The 23,740-nt window shown below is 39.5% G+C and overlaps 1 protein-coding gene across 3 annotated transcripts in view; it reads left to right on the top strand.

The window, feature by feature from the left end:
* The window catches only part of ptpn12 (protein tyrosine phosphatase non-receptor type 12), a 153,665-nt gene that overhangs the window by 121,208 nt on the left and 8,717 nt on the right, over positions 1-23,740 (top strand). For 2 of the 3 annotated variants that reach the window (XR_008632169.1, XM_055153533.1), the window contains exons 13-16: positions 4,596-4,785; positions 7,693-8,641; positions 17,179-17,229; positions 21,990-22,070. Coding sequence is in view for 2 of the 3 variants with exons in the window: in XM_055153533.1 (XP_055009508.1) it covers positions 4,596-4,785; positions 7,693-8,641; positions 17,179-17,229; positions 21,990-22,070 (1,271 nt within the window). In the remaining variant the exon portion in view is untranslated. Of the gene's footprint in view, positions 1-4,595; positions 4,786-7,692; positions 8,642-17,178; positions 17,230-21,989; positions 22,075-23,740 lie in introns of all 3 variants that reach the window. The other variant, XM_055153534.1, reaches the window with a different exon arrangement.

Raw genomic sequence — 23,740 nt, forward strand, 5'->3', positions numbered from 1 at the left:
TTTTGGTTTAGTCCTGGTTTTAGTCCTGGTTTAGTTCTGGTTCAGTTCTGGTTCAGTTCTGGTTCAGTTCTTGGTTCAGTTCTGGTTTAGTCCCGGTTTAGTCCTGGTTCAGTCCGTATTCAGCTCTGGTTCAGTTTTGGTTTAGTCCTGGTTTAGTCCTGGTTTAGTTTTGGTTTAGTTCTGGTTCAGTTCTGGTTCAGTTCTGGTTTAGTTCTGGTTTAGTCCCGGTTTAGTCCCGGTTTAGTCCCGGTTTAGTCCTGGTTCAGTCCGTATTCAGCTCTGGTTCAGTTTTGGTTTAGTCCTGGTTTAGTTCTGGTTCAGTTTTGGTTTAGTCCTGGTTCAGTCCATATACGGCGCAAAAGTTCAGCATCTTCACAGTTATTTTGTTGAGTAATTTAAAGTGCTGTAATAGTCGTGTAATATTTTACATTTTAAACACAGTAAAATTGTGACAATAACAAGTCATAAATAAATAACACATTACAGTTTTAAAGTCACTTGCCCAACAGTGTCTGAAACCCACGGATAGTTGTTTTAACGTTGTTTTTATCGTGTTTATGCTTCGTAACGTGACCTTGGGTGTAAGAAAGGCAACGCATTCTGAATTTTTGACATTATTATTACAATTTTATAGAATTAGAAGATATATTTTTAAATTAAAGGGCCTGTATTCCCCTTTTTTTCTGATTTATGTTATATTCCAGCTCATCAAAAACATACCTGGAGTTGTGTTTTGTTTCATTCACAAAACTTTAACGCACAAACTCTGCAGATTTAGGGCTGAGTTCTTCTCTCAAACTGAAAAACAAGGAAGCGCTCCGATGTGTTTTTAAGCTTACGTACATTTACACTAGAATTATTTGGATCGTTTCAGCCCTGGAATCGCCAATTTCTACTCAACTAAAGGTTAAAGGGTTGCTGTTAACTTAGAAAACGATTTAATAATGCAGAGTTATTTATTTAAACGTGTCTGAAAGAAACAAAACACAACTCCAGGTCTGTTTTTGACGAGGTAACGGCATGAAAACACGGCTTAAAACTCACAACGGGTTAATTTTGCGTAATACAGGACCTTTAAATTCAAGTATACGAGCGTCTATGAAGGTCTAGTCGTCTTTCTGACCCATGTGAATCCGTCCTTTTTTTGCAGTGTATTGCCTTCGGGTCGGGTCTTGGGTTTAGTCACCTGCTCCTGATTTAGCTCAGCGTCACAGCCACATCCTTTTACTGTTAAAAGTCTGAGTACACGGCTAAATATACAACTAACTGCCACCGCGAGTGACTTTCTTTAACTCCCAAGATCTGTCTCATATTTGAGCGCGTCAAGGGTTTCGGCCGCGTCTCGTTGGTGACACCTACTGGTCGAGATCTGTTACTAATGAATTATTCCGACACAGAGAGAAAACACTGTGTTATTGACAGTGTTGGGAAGGTGTATTTCTCTACAGATTACAGATTAAATACCCCAGAATGTAGTTTGTAACAGAATCCATTAAATGACTTAAAGCGAGTAATGTAATCTGGATACTTTGGATTACTTGATTTGCTGGAGAGAAGCAAAGACGAGGAAATCGTAACATAAGAAGTTTTGTTTGCTAAAAGAAAATAAAAAGCCCAGACTTTACTGAACCAGATTAAAAAATATTGATTGATAGAAGAGGTTTAGGAGTTTTACACTGTTTAGTCCACTAGGTTTAGCTTTTTAGCTGTTTAGTTGTTTTAGTTTTAGTCCTGGTTTTAGTTTTACCTGGTTTTAGTCCTGTTTTAGTCTTAGGTTTAGTTTTTCTGGTTTAGTCCTGTTTTCCTTTAGTCCTGTTTTAGTCCTGTTTAGTTTTAGTCTGGTTTAGTCCTGGTTTTAGATTTAGTTTAGCTCTAGTTTAGTTTTACCCTGGTTTTAGTCCTAGTTTAGTTTTTAGTTTTAGTCCTAGTTTAGTCCTGGTTTAGTCCTTTTTTTAGTCTTGTTTTAGTCCTGTTTTAGTTTTAGTTTTTCCTGTTTTAGTCCTGTTTTAGTCCTGTTTTAGTTTTAGTCCTGGTTTAGTCCTGTTTTAGTCTTTAGGTTTAGTCCTGTTTAGTGTTTTAGTCCTGTTTTAGTCTGTTTTAGTTTTTAGTCCTAGTTTAGTCCTGGTTTAGACCTGTTTTAGTGTTTTAGCTCTGTTTTAGTCCTAGTGTTTTAGCTCTGTTTTAGTCCTGGTTTAGATCTAGTTTAGACCTGTTTTAGTCCTGTTTTAGTGTCCGGCAATGAGTGAAATTACCGAGAAAAAAAAAAAAGGGATTTAGCCCAAAATGTGAAGACAGGAAAATACCGCCGTGTAATCCAGTTATTTCAACAAAGTAACTGTAATCCAATTACCACTCACTGAAACAGTAACTGTAACCGAATACAGTTACTCATAATTTGTACTCTGATTACATAACTCCGGTACATGTAATCTGTTACTCCCCGACACTGGTTATTGAAGAAAATTGCCTCTGTGAAAATGTATTTAAAATTACTCTAACAAAAGTGATTTATTTATTACATTGGAGTTGACGTAAAGATGCACTGTGCAGCTTTTTCTGGCGATGTCTGCTGCTCGCTTTGTCTCCATGGAGATGATATTGTTTTGCTTTGTTTCATAGTATGGCATTAAACATTTCTATTTCCGTGGAGAGAGGTGATCCCTGCTCACAGTAAGAATGCAGGTTTATTAAGTTTAATTTTGAGCAATAATGTTTAATGCCGTACTGTGGAACATTCCAGGCAAAGCAATAACATCTTAATTCTCCTGAGAGACAAAAACACGCGTGCACCTTTAATTATTGTAATGTTTAATGAAAATATTGTGATTGACAGTGGTGCGTTTTTGCAAATCAACCACGGCTCGGTCGAGGTTTATTAATTATAATTTTAAAACGATAAAGTAAATTTAAACAGTTAAAAACTCACCTGTTTCACACTTGCATCCAACCTCCGAGAATGTCTGTTATTTATGTAGCGTCTTTTTTCTTGCCCGTGTGTAGGCTAGTTGAGTTTCTTTTGAAAAAAACGTACATATTATAGTTATTATTATTTGATGGATTGATTTCGGTCACAGGTTTATTCTGACATTTCACAGTCAGTGTTAGGTTTATCTAAACATTAAAACAAGAAGAAAGACAAGAGATTAATTCAGTTTTACTCGCGAGGAGAACGGGCAGAGAGTGGGCATCAAAACCAACAGTCTCCACACGTTCTGATGACTCTTTTTATTTCATTAGGAGGCCCTAGTTACAGAACGATAATTCTCAAGGGGAAGGGGAAACAGCCAAGACATAATAAGAAACTGGTGCAGCTATGCATAGTACAAACACATAAAACATGATTAACAATCAGGAGGTGCCTTAGGTTTGGACAGACACCATCATAACTCTTGCATGTGTGACAGTGGGAGTTGGCTTCATGTGAGGAATCATCTCGAGGTTCACTAGAGCGACAGGACACTGCACACAGTTGTCAAACACACAGAGGTTATTCAACAAGTGACAAGTGATTGGTACATTATAAATCAAAGAATTGTAGTACATAAATGGTTAACTCATAGGCCTAGAATATCACACAAGTATTTAGCAAATATGGGATAATAAAATTATCATATTTAACATACACAGACTGAAAAGGTGGAGGCTGAAGCTTGAGCTTATTCTGCCTTTTTAACCTTTATTCCTTTATCAGAGCGACATCTTGACATCGGTTCATCTTCATAAATTAGGGTGATCAAACATCTGTTTTTTCTCCAGACATGTCCGTTTTTTGCGTCCTGTCCTGGGCGTCCGGGTTTGTTTTTTTCATAAAGTGATGGAAATGTCAGATTTTTCATGATCTTTCATTGGGGCCATTCAATTGAGCGTCTCTCGTAGCGTCTGTGACTCAGAAGGAGCGAGCGGACACCGTGAGTCGGTCAGTCTGCAACATGCCGAAGTGAAAATGCGCTTTTAACAATCTCTGTTTTCCATCCCGGTCAAGACAAGCGGGAGGACATGTGCACAGGTTGCGAGGCGAGAGTAGCTCAGTATCGAGGCCCCACCCCCCGGTAAGGTGTCCGGGTTTTCACAAACGGAAATATGGTCACCCTGTCATAAATACAGCACGAGGAAACAAACAAATCAGTAACAGTACAGCAAAGTACAACAGCACAAACTTAGTCTCATAATTCATGTATCTGCCCAGAGTAAAACATTTAAACTTCTTTATAAAATAGAAGAGAGTGGTACACAGTTTTAGGTTTTCTGTGCAATTGTTCCAGAGTTTCACCCCTTTAACAGATGTACAAAACTTTATAATGTTGTTTTTGATTTTCTTTTTGATAAACGTGGTCATAACTCTGAGCTCATATTGGCTCTTTCGGATTTTGAACATTATTCTGAAATGATTTTGACATGAGATTGTTGTTGAACATGATTTTCAAAGTGTAAAGTTCGACTAAAGCGTAAAATTTCAGAGCTTGAAGGTTTATAAATAACACATAGGTTATTGCAAGGTAAAGATTGGATTTGCATTTGTCTTGTATCGCCCCAAATCTCAAATGCAATCAGCAATAGGTTTTTAAATCTTTTACTTATTTTCCTCTTTTCTCCAGCGCTCAGACGGAGGGAGATGTGAAGGAGGAGATCCTGCAGCCCCCCGAGCCTCACCCGGTGCCCCCCATCCTCACCCCCTCTCCCCCCTCCGCCTTCCCCACCGTCACCAACGTACGCCAGGACAACGACCGCTACCACCCCAAACCTGTGCTGCACGTGCTCGCCACCACGCACAACAACACCACACAGGTACCAGCGGCTTTTCTATTAACACAACTAAACTTATGGGCTGAAATTTTTGGTAAGAAGAAAACACAGTGCCGATACTGAAAAATTTTGCCTGATATGTGGTTCCACGATATCAGTTCATCCAATATCTTGGGGGCTGAGTGTCTAGCACGCACGCCTCACAGCAAGAAGGTTCCAGGTGGGCCTTTCTGTGTGGAGTTCACATGTTCTCCTCGTCTGGGTGGGTTTCCTTCAGGTTCTCTGGTTTCCCCCATCAACCCAGAAATGCACCACAGGTTAAATCCTTCAGCTCAGGTCCTGAAAGCCTAGAAACAAGAACATGGAGTTAGTTCCCCGGGCGCCTCATGTGCTGCCCACTGCTCCTGAGAGGATGAGTGAAATGCACAGAAGAATTTCCCTACAGGGATAATAAAAAGTACTACTACAAAAAAAAAATAAATATGGTCTATTTACAGGCTGATTTTGGCCTAAGACCCATGGGTCAAATGTGGCCCTCAGACAAATTTTTCTTGGCCCTCAGGCTTCCAGGTGAATTGGCCCAAATGACCTCGCATCAATTAAAAAATATTTTTTTTACTCCGAGTTTTTTGAAAATCTACCTTGATAAAGCAAATATTTAATATTTACTGTGTGGTTTTAAGTATTTTAGCATAAATAAAGACTGAGCATCAGTGTACGGCCTCGATCAGCCTCTGCTTCATCTGTGTTTAGACATGTGGCCCTTGATGAAAAGAGTTTGAACAGCCCTGGTCTAGGACGTCTGAACTCATATTCATACAAATCTGCTCTGTAGTTATTTAAGAATCATAATCATGCATCAGTTTTATATAGCACTTTTTTGGACACTCAGAGACGCTTTGCAGAGGATCATTCATTCGCTCCACACTGCTGGTGAACTACTACTGTAGCCACAGCTGCCCTGGGGCAAACTGACGGAAGCGAGGCTGCCAATCTGTGCCATCAGCCCCTCCGACCACCATCACTCACACTCACACACCACTTTCATACTGGGCAATGTGGGTGAAGTGTCTTGCCTAAGTACACAACAACAGTTTTTTACCCCCATGTGGCACCTGATTTCCCAGTGTCTCCCATCCGAGTACTGACCACAAGGAAGGATAAATAACAGTTACATAACATAATTAAATCACTTGTACAATAAGTTATCTGTCATTTAAAGAAATAAGGGCCATTTTCCATCCCCAAACTGGTATCGGTCAGTATCGGTTATCAGATGATACTTAAAGTCAAGGTATCGATATCTGTACCTGGCCTCATGACAGATCTGTCTGTAACTTGACCTGATGGTAACAACTGTTTAAAGGTTGTATAGAGGATTTTTTTTTGTTTGTTTGTTTCAAATTCAATGAAAATTTAAAATACCATTACAGAGACGCAGCAGCCTTGTAATTATGATGATCCAAAAAAAAAAAAAAAGAATGAAAATCTACTGTGGATGTAGTGAGTCTGGATAAACATCAGCCAATAGAAAACAAGGCTGCCTCATTTTCTATGGCTGTAAGGTTGTCAATCAAACTCCCTACGTTTCTAGTGTAACTGATTCGCCGGCGCGTGGGGATTATGCGGTTTATGCAGCAGTTCTTTTCGCGCGAAGTTTGTCGAGACGGCGGACGAGAATCGACGACCAGTTCGCCGCAAAAGAAAGTCCGTTTTTGAGGTCGCTGAAAGAAGAAGAGAAGGCGAAAAGGAGCAAAGACAAACTGAGGTGAATCTTGGGAGATCTCTTCCAGCGATTGCGTGAATGATGCAGACGAAGAGTTTAAAAACTGACGGGTCGGTCGCTAAATTATTTCTAGACGGGTCACTTCAGCAGTAATTCTGAACGCGCACAGGCTGTAAACAAGTGTGATTTCTAGAGTAACAAGGCAGTAACAAGACATGCACAACATTTGAAAAAGGACTGTCGCTGTATTTCTCTTCCCTTAAAAAATCCTCTATACAACCTTTAAGTCTAATGACAAACTGTGGAACATTATAAGTAAAGCAATACCATCGCCATGGAGACAAGTGAGTTTTGCAGTGCATCTTTAAAGTAATGAAAACCTAATAATACTTATAATTTTCTTTCAGGATTAATGTAATAATAATCCGTTGCTGCAGCTGCAATTACACCTGTACAAATATTCATTTAGAAAATGTCTAATATAAAAAACAAAGAATTAAAAGGCTATTATGAAAATGAATTATACATTTAAATTAAACTAATTTCTAATCTTTTTAATAAAGTACTTGTACTGCTTTACTTTTCTTTACTGTTTAGCTTCAATGATTGGAAAAATTACAATAAACAAGTGCAGGTTTAAAATGTAGTAGTTTAGTAATGGTTTAAAAAAAATGCAAAAAAAAAACAAAGAACACCAACCTTTGTTATTTAAATTTTCAGCATATAAATTTAATAATTTATTTAAAGTGCATTGTGTAACTTTTCTGATGGAGGGTGCGTCAAATGCTTTTCTTCATGGAGCTGTTATTGCTTTGTCTGGAATGTTTCACAGTGTGGCATTAAACCTTTCTATCTTCACGGAGACCAAACCAGACCAAGTCACAGGTCAGATCTGTGGAGAGGCGACGCCGCTCACAGTCAGAACGCTGGTTTTTCTGGGTATTTTCAGGCTGTGAAACCACCTGTAATTTAATAAATGTACAGTAGAGCTGTTTAATGTCACACTGTGGAACATTCCAGGCAGAGCAGTGACATCTCCATAGAAACAAGAGAGTAACACCAACATAATGAACCTTTAAAAAAAATAACCACCAAATTTTGCCAAATCTAAAACCAAAGAATTCATGACGCCAGACTTTTTAAAAATTATTTTAATCGAATCAATTTAATAATTCATTAAGCAAAGGTCATTTTAATTATTTTTATTTTTTCTTATTTTTCAGAAGCAGGAAGTGGACCAGCAGCAGAACCAATCAGAAACCTGCGCCAACACCAACAGCAGCCAGTCGGAGCTAAAGGACCAAAACGTATCCAAACAACAAACCCAGACTTTAGACTTAAACGACAACTACAACAACAAATCCTCTTCCACGACATCGACGAAGTCCGACTCGGGAGCCAGCCAGACCCACACTCCCTCCTCGCCTCTGTCTCCCGTCATCGAGGGCTCCGGCGCGCCCCGAATCGAACGCAAACTGAGCATAGAGATCAAAAAGGTGCCGCTGCAGGAGGGACCGCGCAGTTTCGACACGACCAACTCCATGGGCTTGGCGGCTTCTTCGGCAAACAGCGCGAACATGCTGCACCGATGCCACGCGTTCAAAACCAGGGCAGGACCCGCCATTTTGACTTCCAGCTCGTCGCTTTCGGAAGATTCGGGAACGGAGGGAGGAGCGGGATCGTGCGGGGACGGCAAAGAAGACGGGGTTTTAGCGAGGCCAAATCATTTACCGGTGAAGAGTAGCGAAAAAGTCGATAGCTTGGACGTCAAACCGGGGCACGCGGCGTGGAGCCAGCCGTCGACGAGCCCGGAGAAGAACCTCTCGAAATCCTCGTCGTCTTCGTCCGATCGCGTCCCCCAGAGCTCCTCCTGCTCCTCCCATCTCTCCTCCTCGTCCTCGTCTTCTTCCTCCACGCCGGTCAGAACTGCGCTAAGCTTCACGAACCCGCTCCACTCGGACAACTCGGACGAAGAGGCGGACGCCGAGATGGTGGTGGGCGGCGCGGGCGGCGTCGCCGGGTACCACCACCCTCACACGAGCGTCTCCACGGCGACGGCCGCCATGGTGACCGCGTCTTCAGGGCTCCTCGGCGACCAGCTGCCGATCAGGAAGGTGACGCCCATGTCCATCGCCGGGCAGAACACGCCGTCGCCGACCGCCAATCCTGCAAGTACGTGACCTGCGACTGGCGTTTTTTAGAAAGTGCGTCTGACTGGTTAAAGCTGCAGTGCGTAACTTTTCAGAGGTTTTGTCTTGTCTCCATGGAGATGTTATTGCTTTGTCTGAAAAGTTCCAGAGTATGGACATAAGCAGGTGATGAAACTAGGTCAAATTACAGGTCAGATCTGTGGAGAGGTGACCAAGAATGCTTAGAATAAATGCAAGATTTAATAGTTTTAATGTCATACTGTGGAACATTTCTAGCAAAGCAATAACTCTAATCTCCATGGAGACAAGGAGGTGGCGGACACTACACCAGAAAAGTTACACAGTGCAGCTTTAACTTCACATTTCTATAAAGCAGATGGAAAAAAAATTATAGTAATGATAACTTTCGCGTTTAAAGCTCCTCCTGCGTAAAGTTTCCGGTTCAGGGTCTGTCACCTGCTTGTCTCCATGGAAACGCTATGGCTTTGTGTGGAATGTTCAACAGTATAGATTAAACCCATCCGTGAAGCGAAGGACGGACAGGTTATAGGCGAGTTTCAGCTGACGTCATTGTTATTAAAAGCCCGCGTTGCTGCTGGGAAATATTTTGGTCGGAGGCAAGAAACAGGATAGCGTCAAACACAGTGCGTAACCTCGCGTATTTATCCCCGATAATGGTAAATTCCTGCTGCATTATCGGATGCACAAATAGAAGCACGGAAGAAGGAAAATGTCTTTTTCGTATTCTGAGTGAAAAGAACCGCTAACGGTGAATTAAACGGCTTTCAAACATCCACAGAGCAAACGTAGAAGATCCTAACAAACCGTGGACTCCAACAAGTTCAACAACACATCGAGACTCTTGGAGGTTTTCATCTTTTCTGCTGTGAATGGCCCAGGAGTTTCCACCAAGTCATTGTGGATATCGCCAAAGTGAATATTTGTCCAGGTAGTTGGCGATTCTGACCAGAAATTTGGTTTGGTCCACCTTTTGTCGGGGTTGAAAAGGGTGATTTGGCTCCATCGATGCTTATGACCAATTTCTGGTCAAATGGTCTTGGGTCCTCTGCCGTTAGAGTGGATAAATAACCGGGATCAATACCCTTTACGTGCTTTCTCGCTCCGTCCGTCATGTTGAATTGAGTGTTTCTTGCCGCCGACCAAAATAATTCCCAGCATGCAACGCGCGCTTTTGTCAACAATGAAACTCGCCTATACCACTACGCTACATTACAGGTCAGATCTGTGGAGAGTCGCCTCTACTCACAGTAGGGGTGTGCAAAAATAGGGCTGGGTGTCATTAAGAAGTTGCCGATACGATACATACCTCGATACAGCGCACTTTCGATTCGATACGATATATTTCTAATCAATTCGATATGGTTCAATAAAAAATAAAGGCTAAATCATGACTGTGATACTAAAAGTCTTTGTTAAACCATTTCTTTTGCAAAGTTCATATGAAACACAAACATTTTAATCATCAAAAATGTCAAATGTGTCGCATGAACGAGTTTCCTTCCACTAAACAAACAACAAAACTGTAGCTCTGTAACCAAAAGATTTTGTAAAATATACCCAAAAAAATCCTCTTGATGATATATCGATACAGAAGCCCACGATATCGATCCTGTATCGTCACATTAAACCAATCCAATCCAACTTTATTTGTATAGCACATTTTATAAACAAAACAGTTTCCAAAGTGCTTCACATAGCAATGTCAATCATTTTATTAAAAAATAAATAAATAAAAATAAAAAAATCTGTAAAATTATGTTTCACCCATAAGGAAACTAATAAAATAAATAAATAAAATTATGATATCAAAGAACAAAAATAATAAAACCAATAAATAAAAATAGTAATAGTAAAACAATAAATAAATAAACTATAAAATACATTGATATTTTGCTAGTTTTGCTAGTTTTTTTTTTTATTTTTTTTTTTTTATTGAACCATATCGAATCGATTTGAAATATATTTTATTGAATCGAAAGCTCACTGTATCGAGATATGTATCGTATCGTGACCCGTGTATCGAGATATGTATAGTATCGGCAACAAAACCCACCCGTAATGAATAAATGCGAGATGGAAATGTTTAAAGTCACACCATGTAACATTCCAGGCAAAGCGATAACATCTCCACGGAGACAAGTAACGGACCCTCTACCAGAAAAGTTGCGCAGTGGACCTTTAACTACAAAAAAAATAAATAAATAAAAAATGTAGAGACCATATAGTATGTAAAAGTATGAATCTAACATTTAATATAGTTGAAAATTGGTAAAAAACTAATTTAAAAAGTACAAAAAAAGCAAAAAAGATGATGTTTCTACGTGTTATAACTTGCGTGTGTGTGATTGCATGATGAACGGACGGTAAAGGGGAAACTGCATTTGCATGATTCTTACATTTTGAGCACATTTGGAGTTGTCCTGAGCTGCGTGTCACTTTCTATCAGCTCCTCCATTGACTTGGCTGCTGACGAGTTTGAAAACCTTTCGTGACGAGAAGCTGGATTCTTCTCAAATGATTTCAAAATCCCGGGATTCTGAAATCGTGGTTCCTGCTTGGATTGGAGCGGACTGGGCTGGCTGGTCTCTGGTCACTGGCTGATTTTTTGGCTTGTTTTTTTTTTGTTTTTGTTTTTTTTTTTGGTTAAATCTCGTTAAAGCTGCACTGGAGTGTCGGTCTGCTTGGCTGGTGCCTCTCTGACTTTGGCTGTGTCAGTTTTGAAGCAGCAGGGGGCGCTTTCGGGGCTTGCAGCAGTTTAAATGCTTTGAGATGCACTGAGCTAAAGACTGGTGGCTACAAGGACTGCACACTTTGTACTAAAATTATATTGCTTATAACCTTAAATAAGAGAAACAACGAAAGTCTAGTAGGATATTTACTCTATATTACTAAGTAGAAATGTTGACATAAAAATATAATGAAATGAAATGCAAAATAATTCAAAATATATAGACTTGCGGGCCTATATTACACTGTTTTCTGATTGGTTTTAATATTGTTTTCGTCATCGCAAACATACCTGGAGTTGTTTTGTTTCATTCACACTAGGGCTGAACGATGTGTCGTTTTGAACCGAAAATCGAGATCTCAGACAACATGATTTTAGAAGCGTCAAAGCCGCGTTTTTTGCAGTGCTCCTTACAGTCCAGTTTTAAGGGCGAAGTTTAGTTCTGCGCTGAGTCAACCCACACTGGGTTGGGTGTCGCCTTGTCGCCGTCGTTTTTGATTCATGGATCTGCGTCGAGGTCTATGTGCCTCGAAGTAATTCACCGCCACAACATGAGGAGGTGAGATTTTAAACTTGGCTTTCGTGTTCAACATGAATCATCTCCAACGCGATAGAAGCACAGAAAGACTCACCATCAGCAGCACATCCTCTGTCACAGAAAGAACACTCATATTCCACTGAGTCGTGTCGTTTAGTCCGACACAAGCTGAACCGCCATCAGCAGCACAAGGAAAGAACTGTTTTTTTCAGCGCTTATAGTTTATGCAAATGAGTCATGTGGTTTTAAGTTTTGTTTCTGTAAAACGTCCAGCGTCAAATCATCGGTGCAGGACTCTGGTATGATGCAACTTTCTGTGATGTTTACAGATGTTCATGTGCACTGAAACTTGATTTGAAAAAAATCGTGGACGAAATCGAAATCTCAATATTTGCGAGATTTTTTTTTAAATCGTTCAGCCCTAATTCACACATATTTTCAACAGAAAACACTCCACCTTGTTCCACCTTGTCATGTCATGTGGTAATACAGGAAGTGCTCCACTGTTTTTTTAAACTCCATACACCATCACTAGAATCATTTGGATAATTTTCAATTTTGGAATTGCCAATCTGTACAAAACAAAGGAGCTGTTTGCTCTACAAATTTCTCTGATCTGGCCAAGATTTTAAAACTTATGTCAGGTTATTCATGTTGTTTTCAGATTTATTATGGATTTACTAGTTCTGAGATGCTTAATTCTAGTCTAGAAGTAGCTTGTCAAGTAAAATGATCTTGCTGCATGGACAGTTTCACTACTTTTAAGTCATTTTCTGATAGTTTTAACTGTTTAGATCTCAAATTTTTGCAAGGCTTTTTTGTGGTGTATCTTGAAAACTACCGCTTAATCGTGACATCACAAGGTGGAACAGAGCATTTTCAGCTTTGGAAATGTTTACAGACCAATAAATAAATGTGTGAATGAAACAAGACACAACTCCAGGTCTGTTTGTGATGAGGCAACAGCGTTCTAACATGACTTAAATCTCACAAGAGTCATGTTTGCGTAATATAGGACCTTTAATACTAATAAAAAAGAATATTGTATGAACATAATGCATGGGTGTATATATATATATATATATATATATTTAAGTACTTTATAGCACACTCAGGTCGACATTGTAAATAAGAATGTCCAGACGGAGACAGGTTTAATCAAATGTAAACCTTGAGTGTTAAATCCCCTGTATAGTCTGTGTCATAAAATAAATACTCAGGGACCCACAAAAACAAGTCAATATCATTTAAAGGCTCTCTGTTTACCGCGTTATAATTTGTTATAATTTGATATGGGAAATAAAAACATATATTTGACAGATGTTTCTCAATAACAGTGAAACCTACTGTGGCCCAAACATATAAAAAGTGTACCATAAAGTGACCTCTTTATTACACTAAATATACAATCATAATAAACTACCGTAAGTTACAGACTATAAGCCGCTAATTTTTTCTCACACTTTGAACTCTGTGGTGAATAAAATGATGTGACGAATATATGGACAGATTATTTGTCTGGCACATTGTCCATTCATATATACCAGACATGTCAAACTCAGGCCCGGGGGCCAAAATTGTCCCGTGATACAATTATATTTGGCCGCCAAGATCATATCAAATATGTATTAGAGCTGCCTGCCTGCTACAGATAGACTATAGAGAAAATGTTGTTATTATTTTATATTATTGTTGTTCTGGATTCAGTGTTTAAGCAAAACTATTATTAAACATTTATTTTAATAAGAAAATGTTTAACATTTCATATCTTGAAAGAAGAGAAAACATGCAGATGTTCTTGAAATTTTTCAGTAAATATTTAGTTTGGCCCATGACTTAGTCCCAGTTTTTAATTTTGGCCTCTGTGAATTTGAGTATATACGGTTTATGGTTTGATAACACAGCGGATGCGTGCAGAAAACGCCACTGTCTGTGCGATCTAGGGTTCACATGAAGTTGCTACACTAACTCGCGGTATCGTCAGAGCACTTAAACAGTTTATCGCCGTGTGTTAAAATAATTTAATTTTAAAATTTTGTTAAAATTTTATTAATGCAGCTTATATTCAGGTGCGCTCAATAGTCTGGAAATTACGGTACTATAAGAGCTGTTGAACTACATGCAAATCAGGACACAACCCAGGACTATATCTGGACTAAAACAGGTCCAAACCAGGTCTAGACCAGGAGCAAACCAGGATCCTAAAATGTACCTCAAGAAATTGAAAACAGCTTCTTTGGCGTCCAGGAGAAACTCAAACATAATAATAAAAAATGATAAAAATGTAAATTATCAAAAACAAAACAACAAAAAATCTAAGACACTCAATTATATAGTGAAATAATTTGGCTAAGAATCGCCAATTTTACCACAATATAAACAGAATTTGAAGAAAATATTAGCTCAAATTGCAGTTATCTTATGTTTATTTAGAAATAACTTAAAGGTTTTTAACGTGTTGCTGTTCATGTTTCTCTTTGGTGACTTAACCTGTTGTCTGACCTCTGACCTTTGACCCAGACTGTTGTTGGGACAGCGATGACTCCCCTCCCCCCCTCCCCAAGCGGACCCCCGAGTCCTTCATTCTGGCCACAGGTGCGTCTCTGGATCAGACACGGACACAGACGCGGCTCTGTACGGGCAGGTAGTGGCAGTGTGGCGCCCTCTGCTGGTGGTTGTGGAATCAGATTTGTGTCGTTTTTCGAGGTTTGAAAACGTTTTAATTCTTGTGAGGGAGGAGATTATTGAGAAAAGTGAGTATCTGATGATTTAATGAGGTTATTTCTATGATAATATTATGGTAAATGTGATAAAAATGCGTATGTGATTGTGTCGGTTGAACTCACGGAGGCGTAAATGAACTGTGAAATGAACAACAAAAGTGCAAATATATCACCTCATGTCTTATCTGGAAGATTACACTGCATATGTTTGGTTTCATTCACACGTGTTTGAGTAATTCTTTATTATTAGAACAAAATAAGTGCGCATTTCCACCTCGTGATGTCATTAAGAGCGACTTCAGCCTGTTACGATAATTACTATATTGACTATATTGGCTGGAACAATATATTTTAGGACTCAAAATTTGTTGTGTGTACATTTTTCTTACAATAGTTGGGATGTTTTTTCAATTTTTTATGTAATACAGTAAGATTTGAGGTTTTGAGGGATGAAAAAGTAACTTCCAGGACTAAATGTTGGTTCCTTTAGTTTTTTTAAATTTGTTGTAGCTCATGTTTTTGATGTTTTTAGTGGTTTCCAAAAATTAACCTGCTTTATTTTCAGTGGCATAGTTTCAATATTATGTTATCGTTGATTATTAGAGCAAAATAAATGCTCGGTTCCACCTTGTGATGTCATTAAGCAGTAGTTTTGAAGTGAACATCTCCCTACGCCTGTTACGAAAATTACCTATTTAGTGTTCAATATGTGAAAGCTGGAACAATATATTTTGGAGCTCACAATTTAAAAAAAAATATTGTGTGTACATTTTTGATAGAGTAGTGGAGACATTTGTTCTATTTTTTATGTAATACAGTAAGATTTGAAGTTAAGAGGGATGAAAAAAGTAACTTCCGAGACTAAATGTTGGTTCATTTTGCTATTTATTTTTTGTAGTTCACGTTTTTGATGTCTTTTTTTAATGGTTTACAGAAATGATCCTGCTTTATTTTCAATGACATAGTCTCAATAGTAATCCTTGATTATTAGAGCAAAATAAATGCTCTGTTCTCTCATGTTTTTGATGTTTTTAGTGGTTTCCAGAAATTAACCTGCTTTATTTTCAGTGGCATAGTTTCAATATTATGTTTGAGTTATCATTGATTATTAGAGTAAAATAAATGCTCGGTTCCACCTTGTGATGTCATTAAGCAGTAGTTTTCAAGTTAACAGCTCCCTAAGCCTGTTACGATAATTACTATATTGACTTGGCGTTCAATATATGAAAGTTTGAACAATATATTTTGGGGCTCAAAATGTATTGTGTGTAAATTTTTGTTACAATAGTGTAAATTTTTTAATTTTTTTTTCAATTTCTAATGTAATACAGTAAGATTTGAGGTTTAGAGGAGTGAAAAAGTCACTTCCAGGACTGAATGTTGGTTATTTGTTGTAGCTCATGTTTTTAATATTTTTAATGGTTTACAGAAATTATCCTGCTTTATTTTCTGTGGCATAGTTTCATCGTTTATCGTGATACTAAGCAGTTTTGAGACTTAGTTCTTTGGATTAAGTCTTGTCAAGGCATTTTAAGAGGAAAAAGTAGCATATTCACAGTTTTGTTTGCCTCCACAAAATATTGCAGTAAATATGTATATCGTGAAAATATTGTGTAAATATAATAAGAAATTTGGATTTTGTTACATCCCTTATCGTGAACCTCCCCACCGTATCGTGAGCTTTCCCATGATATCGTAATAAATATCGTACCGTGACGATATCGTATCGTGAGTCTTGGATATCGTTACACCTCTAATAGATATATATCGTGACAGGCCTGCAGCTTCCTTTTACATTTTGTTCCGTAGAAATTTCACCCAACTGATTCTAGTGAAGGTGCGTGGAGTTTCAGAACGCAGTGGAGCACTTCCTGTATCACCGCATGACATCACGAGGTGGAACGGTGTGTTTTCCTTTTGAGAGAAGAGCTCTTTGTGTGTCGAACATGTGTGAATGAAACAAAACACAACTCCAGGTCTGTTTGAGATACGGAAACAATATTATAATAGCGAGTTTTAAGAGGTTTTCGCTTGGTTGTTTTGTAGATTATCGGAGTTGTACGTTGTTTTTTCCTCTCACTATTATAATTTAAGTAGCAATAATACTTCAAAATGTTTGCTCTGAAGTTGTGTGGTATTTTCCTGTGAAGTAATTTGGTGTTTGAGTTTGCGGTAGTACCTTTGTTCAACACCAGAGGGCACCAGCGATCATTTTCTTAACAGTTTCTCTTGTCAAATGAATCCAGTGCAGCGTTTGGCCTCAGCACATAATGTTCTGGGATTTTAAAGTATATTTTTATGAATTTTTGCTGCTTTTATTGTCATTAATCATTGGTTTATTTGATTGAGTGAAGTATTATTGGTGATATTGTAATTACAGAGTTGGAATATAGAGTTAAACGAGACGGATATTGGATTTGTGTCATAGTTTTGTGAGATTTGAGGCTCGTTTGTGTTTAAAAACGTGTGTGTGTCTGCGTGTTGTTCAGTATTATTGTTATTCCTAAATCATTTTCTGCATTTAATTTATTTTTCCATTCCTCCGTCAGATCCGTTGGAGATTAAAAGCGCCGCTGCAGAGTGGAGCAGTTCACACAAAGGTAACACAAATATTATTATTATTATGAGTTTTGTGTCTCGCTGGATTTCACTTTGACAATATAAAAATATAAATGTGTTGTGTTTTAATTAAATAGGTCCAGGTTTTGCAGTGGTCTGATAAAACTCGTGACAAGATCATGTTTCGGTTTATTTTCAGTCCGTCGCCTAAACCAGGACTAAACTGATATTAAGGAGAATGTTTTAAATGTAAGGACTAAACCAGAAAATGAGGACCAAAACTAGGACTAAAGAAGAACTAAACCAGGTCAAAGGCAAGACTAAAAGAGGAACTAAACTAGGAGTAAACAAGAAGGACTAAACCAGAAAATAAGGTCTAAAAAAAATCTGGACTAAACAAGAACTAAACCAGGATTGCAAGACAAGCAAGAAGCAGGACCAAACTAGGACTAAACAAGGGCTGAACCAGGTCTAAACCAGGTCTAAACCAGGTCTAAACCAGGTCTAAACCAGGTCTAAACCAGGGTCTAAACCAGGGCTACACCAGGACCAGACCAGGATCAAACCAGGGCCAAACCAGGGCATAAGACAAAAAGGCAATATATGATTTGAACCAGGTCTTAACCAGGTCTTGAACAGGTCTAAACCAGTTACCTTTGCAGTACCCTTATGGTGATGGAATAAACCAGCATTAAACCAGGACTGAGCCAGGTCTAAACCAGGTCTAACCAAGTCTAAACTAGGTCTAAACCAGGTCTAAACCAGGTCTTAACCAGGTTTTAAACAGGTCTAAACCAGGTCTAAACCAGGTCTAAACCAGGTCTAAACCAGGTCTTAAACCAGGTCTAAACCAGGTCTAAACCAGGTCTAAACCAGGTCTTAAACAGGTCTAAACCAGGTCTTAAACCAGGTCTAAACCAGGTCTAACACAGGTCTAACACAGGTCTAACACAGGTCTAAACCAGGTCTAAACCAGGTCTTAAACAGGTCTAAACCAGGTCTAAACAGGTCTAACACAGGTCTAAACCAGGTCTAACACAGGTCTAACACAGGTCTAACACAGGTCTAAACCAGGTCTAAACCAGGTCTAAACCAGGTCTAAACCAGGTCTAAAACAGGTCTAAACCAGGAACAGGTCTAAACAGGTCTAACAGGTCTAACACAGGTCTTAAACAGGTCTAAACAGGTCTAAACAGGTCTAAACAGGTCTCTAAACCAGGTCTAAACCAGGTCTAAACCAGGTCTTAAAACAGGTCTTAAACAGGTCTAAACCAGGTCTAAAACAGGTCTAAAACAGGTCTTAAAACAGGTCTAAACCAGGTCTAAACCAGGTCTAAACCAGGTCTAAACCAGGTCTAAACCAGGTCTTAAACAGGTCTTAAACAGGTCTCTAAACAGGTCTTAAACAGGTCTAAACAGGTCTAAAACCAGGTCTAAAACAGGTCTAAAAAACAGGTCTTTAAACAGGTCTAAACTGGTCTAAACCAGGTCTAAACCAGGTCTAAACCAGGTCTAAACCAGGTCTAAACCAGGTCTTAAACAGGTCTTAAACAGGTCTTAAACAGGTCTAAACCAGGTCTAAACCAGGTCTAAACCAGGTCCAAAACAGGTCTAAACCAGTTTTAACTCAGTTTTAGTTGCAGTACCCTCATTGTGATGGCCTAAACCAGGTCTGAACCAGTTTTAAACCAGTTTTCCTTGCAGCAGCTGGTTGTGATGTCCTGTGATAAGAGCGCCGCGTTTCCTCGTACGGTCGGGTCGCGCTCGCTGCCGTTTATTGCCGTTGCTCTGTCGAAACCCGACAGGCCGAGCGGCGCAGGAAACGGACTCCACACTCTGCTCCGTGTTTGATAAGGAGAAAGTGGCAGAGGAGAGGCCGCGCTTTTGAGTAACGGCACAAAATAATAGAGCGGGAGATAAATCAGGTCGCCGTAGAAACACAATGGGAGCGGCGAGGGGCGAGCGCGGCCGGGTACAGCGCGCGGGACCTGCCAATTTAGCGCTCCATCGGTTTCTGTCATGAGTCGCGCGGCAAAGGGCGTAATTTAAGAATGCATGTTTGAGTTTGAATGAGCTTTTATGACTCGTGCGTTGGCGTTTGCGCGGGCGGCGGAGCGGAGAGGAGAACGGGCGAAGTTAAATGTCAGGAACTTTGAGAGTTGTAATGTTACACTGACCTGAAAGAGAAGAAGAAGTCGTAACGCGAAAATAATACAATGAAAACGTGACTGAACTGGGACTGATCTAAACCACTAAACCAGGACTAAACCAGGACTAAACCAGGACTAAACCAGGACTAAACCAGGTCTAAACCAGGACTAAACCAGGACTAAACCAGGTCTAAACCAGGACTAAACCAGGACTAAACCAGGACTAAACCAGGTCTAAACCAGGACTAAACCAGGACTAAACCAGGTCTAAAACCAGGTCTAAACCAGGACTAAACCAGGACTAAACCAGGACTAAAACCAGGACTAAACCAGGACTAAACCAGGACTAAACCAGGTCTAAACCAGGAGGACTAAACCAGGAGGACTAAACCAGGTAAACCAGGACTAAACCAGGACTAAAAGGACTAAACCAGGACTAAACCAGGACTAAACCAGGACTAAACCAGGACTAAACCAGGACTAAACCAGGACTAAACCAGGTCTAAACCAGGACTAAACCAGGTCTAAACCAGGTCTAAAACCAGGACTAAACCAGGACTAAACCAGGTCTAAACCAGGACTAAACCAGGTCTAAACCAGGACTAAACCAGGACTAAACCAGGACTAAACCAGGTCTAAACCAGGACTAAACCAGGACTAAACCAGGACTAAACCAGGACTAAACCAGGACTAAACCAGGACTAAACCAGGACTAAACTATTACTAGGCCAAGACTAGACCAAAGACTAGACCAAGACTAAACTAAAGAGTAGGTCAAGACTAGGCCAAGACTAGACCAAAGAGTAGGTCAAGACTAGGCCAAGACTAGACCAAAGAGTAGACCAAAGAGTAGACCAAGACTAGACCAAAGAGTAGGTCAAGACTAGACCAAAGACTAGACCAAAGACTAGACCAAAGACTAGACCAAAGACTAGACCAAAGACTAGACCAAAGACTAGACCAAAGACGAGGCCAAAGACGAGGCCAAGGACTAAACTGGCATTAAACCAGGACTAAACAAGGACACTGGGATTAAACCTGGGACTAAATTTGTGACTAAACCTGGGACTAGGCCAAGACTAGCCCGAGAACTAGACCGGGGACTAGACCAAGACGAGACTGGGATTAAACCAGGACTAATCCAGGACTAAACCAGGATTAAACTAGGGCTAAACCTAACATGGGACCAGACCGGGGACCAGACCGGGGACTAGAACAGGAACTAAACTAAGACATTATGATTAAACCAGGAACTAAACTGGGGTCTAAACCTAAATAAAACCAGGACTAAACTATGACTTTAGGATTAAACCGGGACTGAACTGGGGACTAAAATGGGGACTAAGCCAGGACTAAGCCAGGACTAAACCAGGACTAAACCAGGACTAAACCAGGTCTAAACCAGGAGTAAACCAGGAGTAAACCAGGACTAAGACTAGGACTAAACCAGGACTAAACCAGGACTAAGACTAGGACTAGACCAAGACTAGACCAAAGAGTAGACCAAGACTAGACCAAAGAGTAGGTCAAGACTAGGCCAAGACTAGACCAAAGAGTAGGTCAAGACTAGGTCAAGACTAGACCAAAGAGTAGGTCAAGACTAGGCCAAGACTAGACCAAAGTGTAGGTCAAGATTAGGCCAAGACTAGACCAAAAGACTAAGAAGAGTAGACCAAAGAGTAGACCAAGACTAGACCAAAGAGTAGGTCAAGACTTGGCCAAGACTAGACCAAAAAGACTAGACCAAAGACTAGACCAAAGACTAGACCAAAGACTAGACCAAAGACTAGACCAAAGACTAGACCAAAGACGAGACCAAAGACGAGACCAAAGACAAAGCCAAGGACTAAACTGGCATTAAACCAGGACTAAACAAGGACACTGGGATTAAACCTGGGACTAAATTTGTGACTAAACCTGGGACTAGGCCAAGACTAGCCCGAGAACTAGACCGGGGACTAGACCAAGACTAGACTGGGATTAAACCAGGACTAATCCAGGACTAAACCAGGATTAAACTAGGGCTAAACCTAACATGGGACTAGACCGGGGACCAGACCGGGGACTAGACCGGGAACTAGAACAGGAACTAAACTAAGACATTATGATTAAACCAGGAACTAAACTGGGGTCTAAACCTAAATAAAACCAGGACTAAACTATGACTTTAGGATTAAACCAGGACTGAACTGGGACTGAACTGGGGACTAAAACTGGGGACTAAAATGGGGACTAAGCCAGGACTAAACCAGGACTAAACCAGGACATTAGTATTAAACTAGGGCTAAACCTAACATGGGACTAAACCTGGGACTAGATCGGGGACTAGACCAGGGACAAAACCAAGATATTATGATTAAACCGGGGACTTAACTGGGGACTAAACCCAAATTAAACCAGGACTAAACAGGGGACTAAACCAAGGACTAAATTGGAACTAAATCATCTGCAAAGTGTTAATATCTAACACATGACTAAACAAAACCAAATAATAGTTTTAAATTCTGTTGCACACATCTGTACCAAGTGTTATCAAAACACCAAAATAAAAATGAGTAAATAATAATTGCTTAATCCATTTAAATCCACGTTTTGTTGTTGCTCTGTGACCCCCGCCGGACTAAACCCCATGTCCTGTTTTTGTGTTTCAGACTCATCAGATTGTGTTAAAAAGCCTTCTCCCTCAGACCCCAGCGCCCCCTCGCAGCCCACAGACAGCAGAGCGCAGCTGGGCGGGTAAGTCAGCAGTTATCGGTTTTATCTGTTGGGATTATTCTTCTAAAAACACAGAGAGTTTATTTAAAATGTTTTGTTGACTTACGGGTGACTTCTTACGCATTTCGAGCGTCTTAATTATTCACTACGATGAGTTGGTAAGCGCTTTTCACAACTTTCAGAGGCCACAGTGGAGTTTGTAGTCGCCATAATTCTAACAACAACAACAAACTAGAATAATAACGGTTGTAGAAGTTTTCATCTTAAGCCAAAGATGTTCATTTGGTCTTCTTATGTACTTATGTATATTAGAGTCTAACCGGTGCCTAATGGCCTTCAAAGTCTCACCACACTTGGTATATAAATCCGAGGTAGATGTGGCATTTTAAAAGTCTTAAAAATGTCTTAAATTTCATCTTTCTTCTTAAATTCTGTTGCCCAAGTCTTACATTTTTCACAAAGGTCTTAAATTTCATTAGCCTATTTTTTTTGTAAACTCAACCAGGCTGCAGTGTGATGTTAAATAGAGGGAGGGAAAAAAAACAACTATGTGAAATCATGTAACGTGAATGAACGTCTAATGTGGAGTATCCGCAAACAATACTTCGGTTTCTGACACCGGCGGCAATGAATAAACAATCAGTAGAGTGGAGGGAAGACGTTGGATGGATCATGGGGAAGTGCAGGTTTAATCCACATTGGCTCTTAGATTCTGGATATAATACCTGTAGTTGGTTGGTCATTATTTATTAGAACTGGATCTGGTGTTTTTCTGCAGAATGGGTGCGATGTTGGTCTTAATTTTCATTTAAGTGGCCTTAAAAAGGTCTTAAAGTCTTAAATTTGGGGTAGTCAAACATGGGGAGACCCTGAAACCTCCTCCTTTTCAAGCAGAGTCAAGGGGCTTGAACATTCAAAGATCACACTATGTTCACCTTTGAAATCAAACTATGTTGACCGTATTATTGATGGTAAATAAACTTCTCCTGCTTAAGACGTCCAGTTGGTCTCCAGACTTTTACCCTTTCTTGGACAAGCTGAAAACTTTAACTTGTTGGGTTCTTTTTTAAAGAGAATTCAGTAAAGTGTGTTTACCTTGTTGACATGTTTTAGCTGCTGCTGCATCTTCAGAACTGTGACCGGTGTTGGTGGTGACGTGTCGTATTTCAGCTGTTGTTACTTCCTGTGGGCGTGGTCTGTCTGATGGACCTGGCAGGTCGTTCAGACAGACCATTAGTGTGCATCATTTGCCCCAAAAATGCAGCTTGTTTTAAAATGTGACAATACCAATTAAAATAAAATCTGTGGAATATTTGCTCAACTGAATAATATCTACTGGGTTCACCAAAACTCTTAAGTTCCATCCTAACGGTGTCCATAAGGCTCTGGTAGAAAAATCATTTTTTCTCAAATAACCTTTTAAAAATGATCATTTTTATTATTATGTATCTATATTTATATTTATTATTATCATTATCATTTTAATAATAAGTTATAGTAATAATTTATTCAAGGTCCTTGAAGTCCCAAAGAAATGACACTTTTTCCATATCTCAGAAACGAATGATGATCGAGACATAAAACTGGTACCGAATGATACGTAATGTCCATATTTATATTCAACTTCCATTGATACTATAGGGCTAAATTGAATTATTTTTGATTTTATTAAAGAAAAACTGATTTT

This window comes from Boleophthalmus pectinirostris, unplaced genomic scaffold, assembly GCF_026225935.1.
Source record: "Boleophthalmus pectinirostris isolate CB_2022bp ecotype Guang Dong unplaced genomic scaffold, ASM2622593v1 HiC_scaffold_18, whole genome shotgun sequence".
In the NCBI taxonomy this organism is placed as follows: Eukaryota; Metazoa; Chordata; class Actinopteri; order Gobiiformes; family Gobiidae; genus Boleophthalmus; species Boleophthalmus pectinirostris.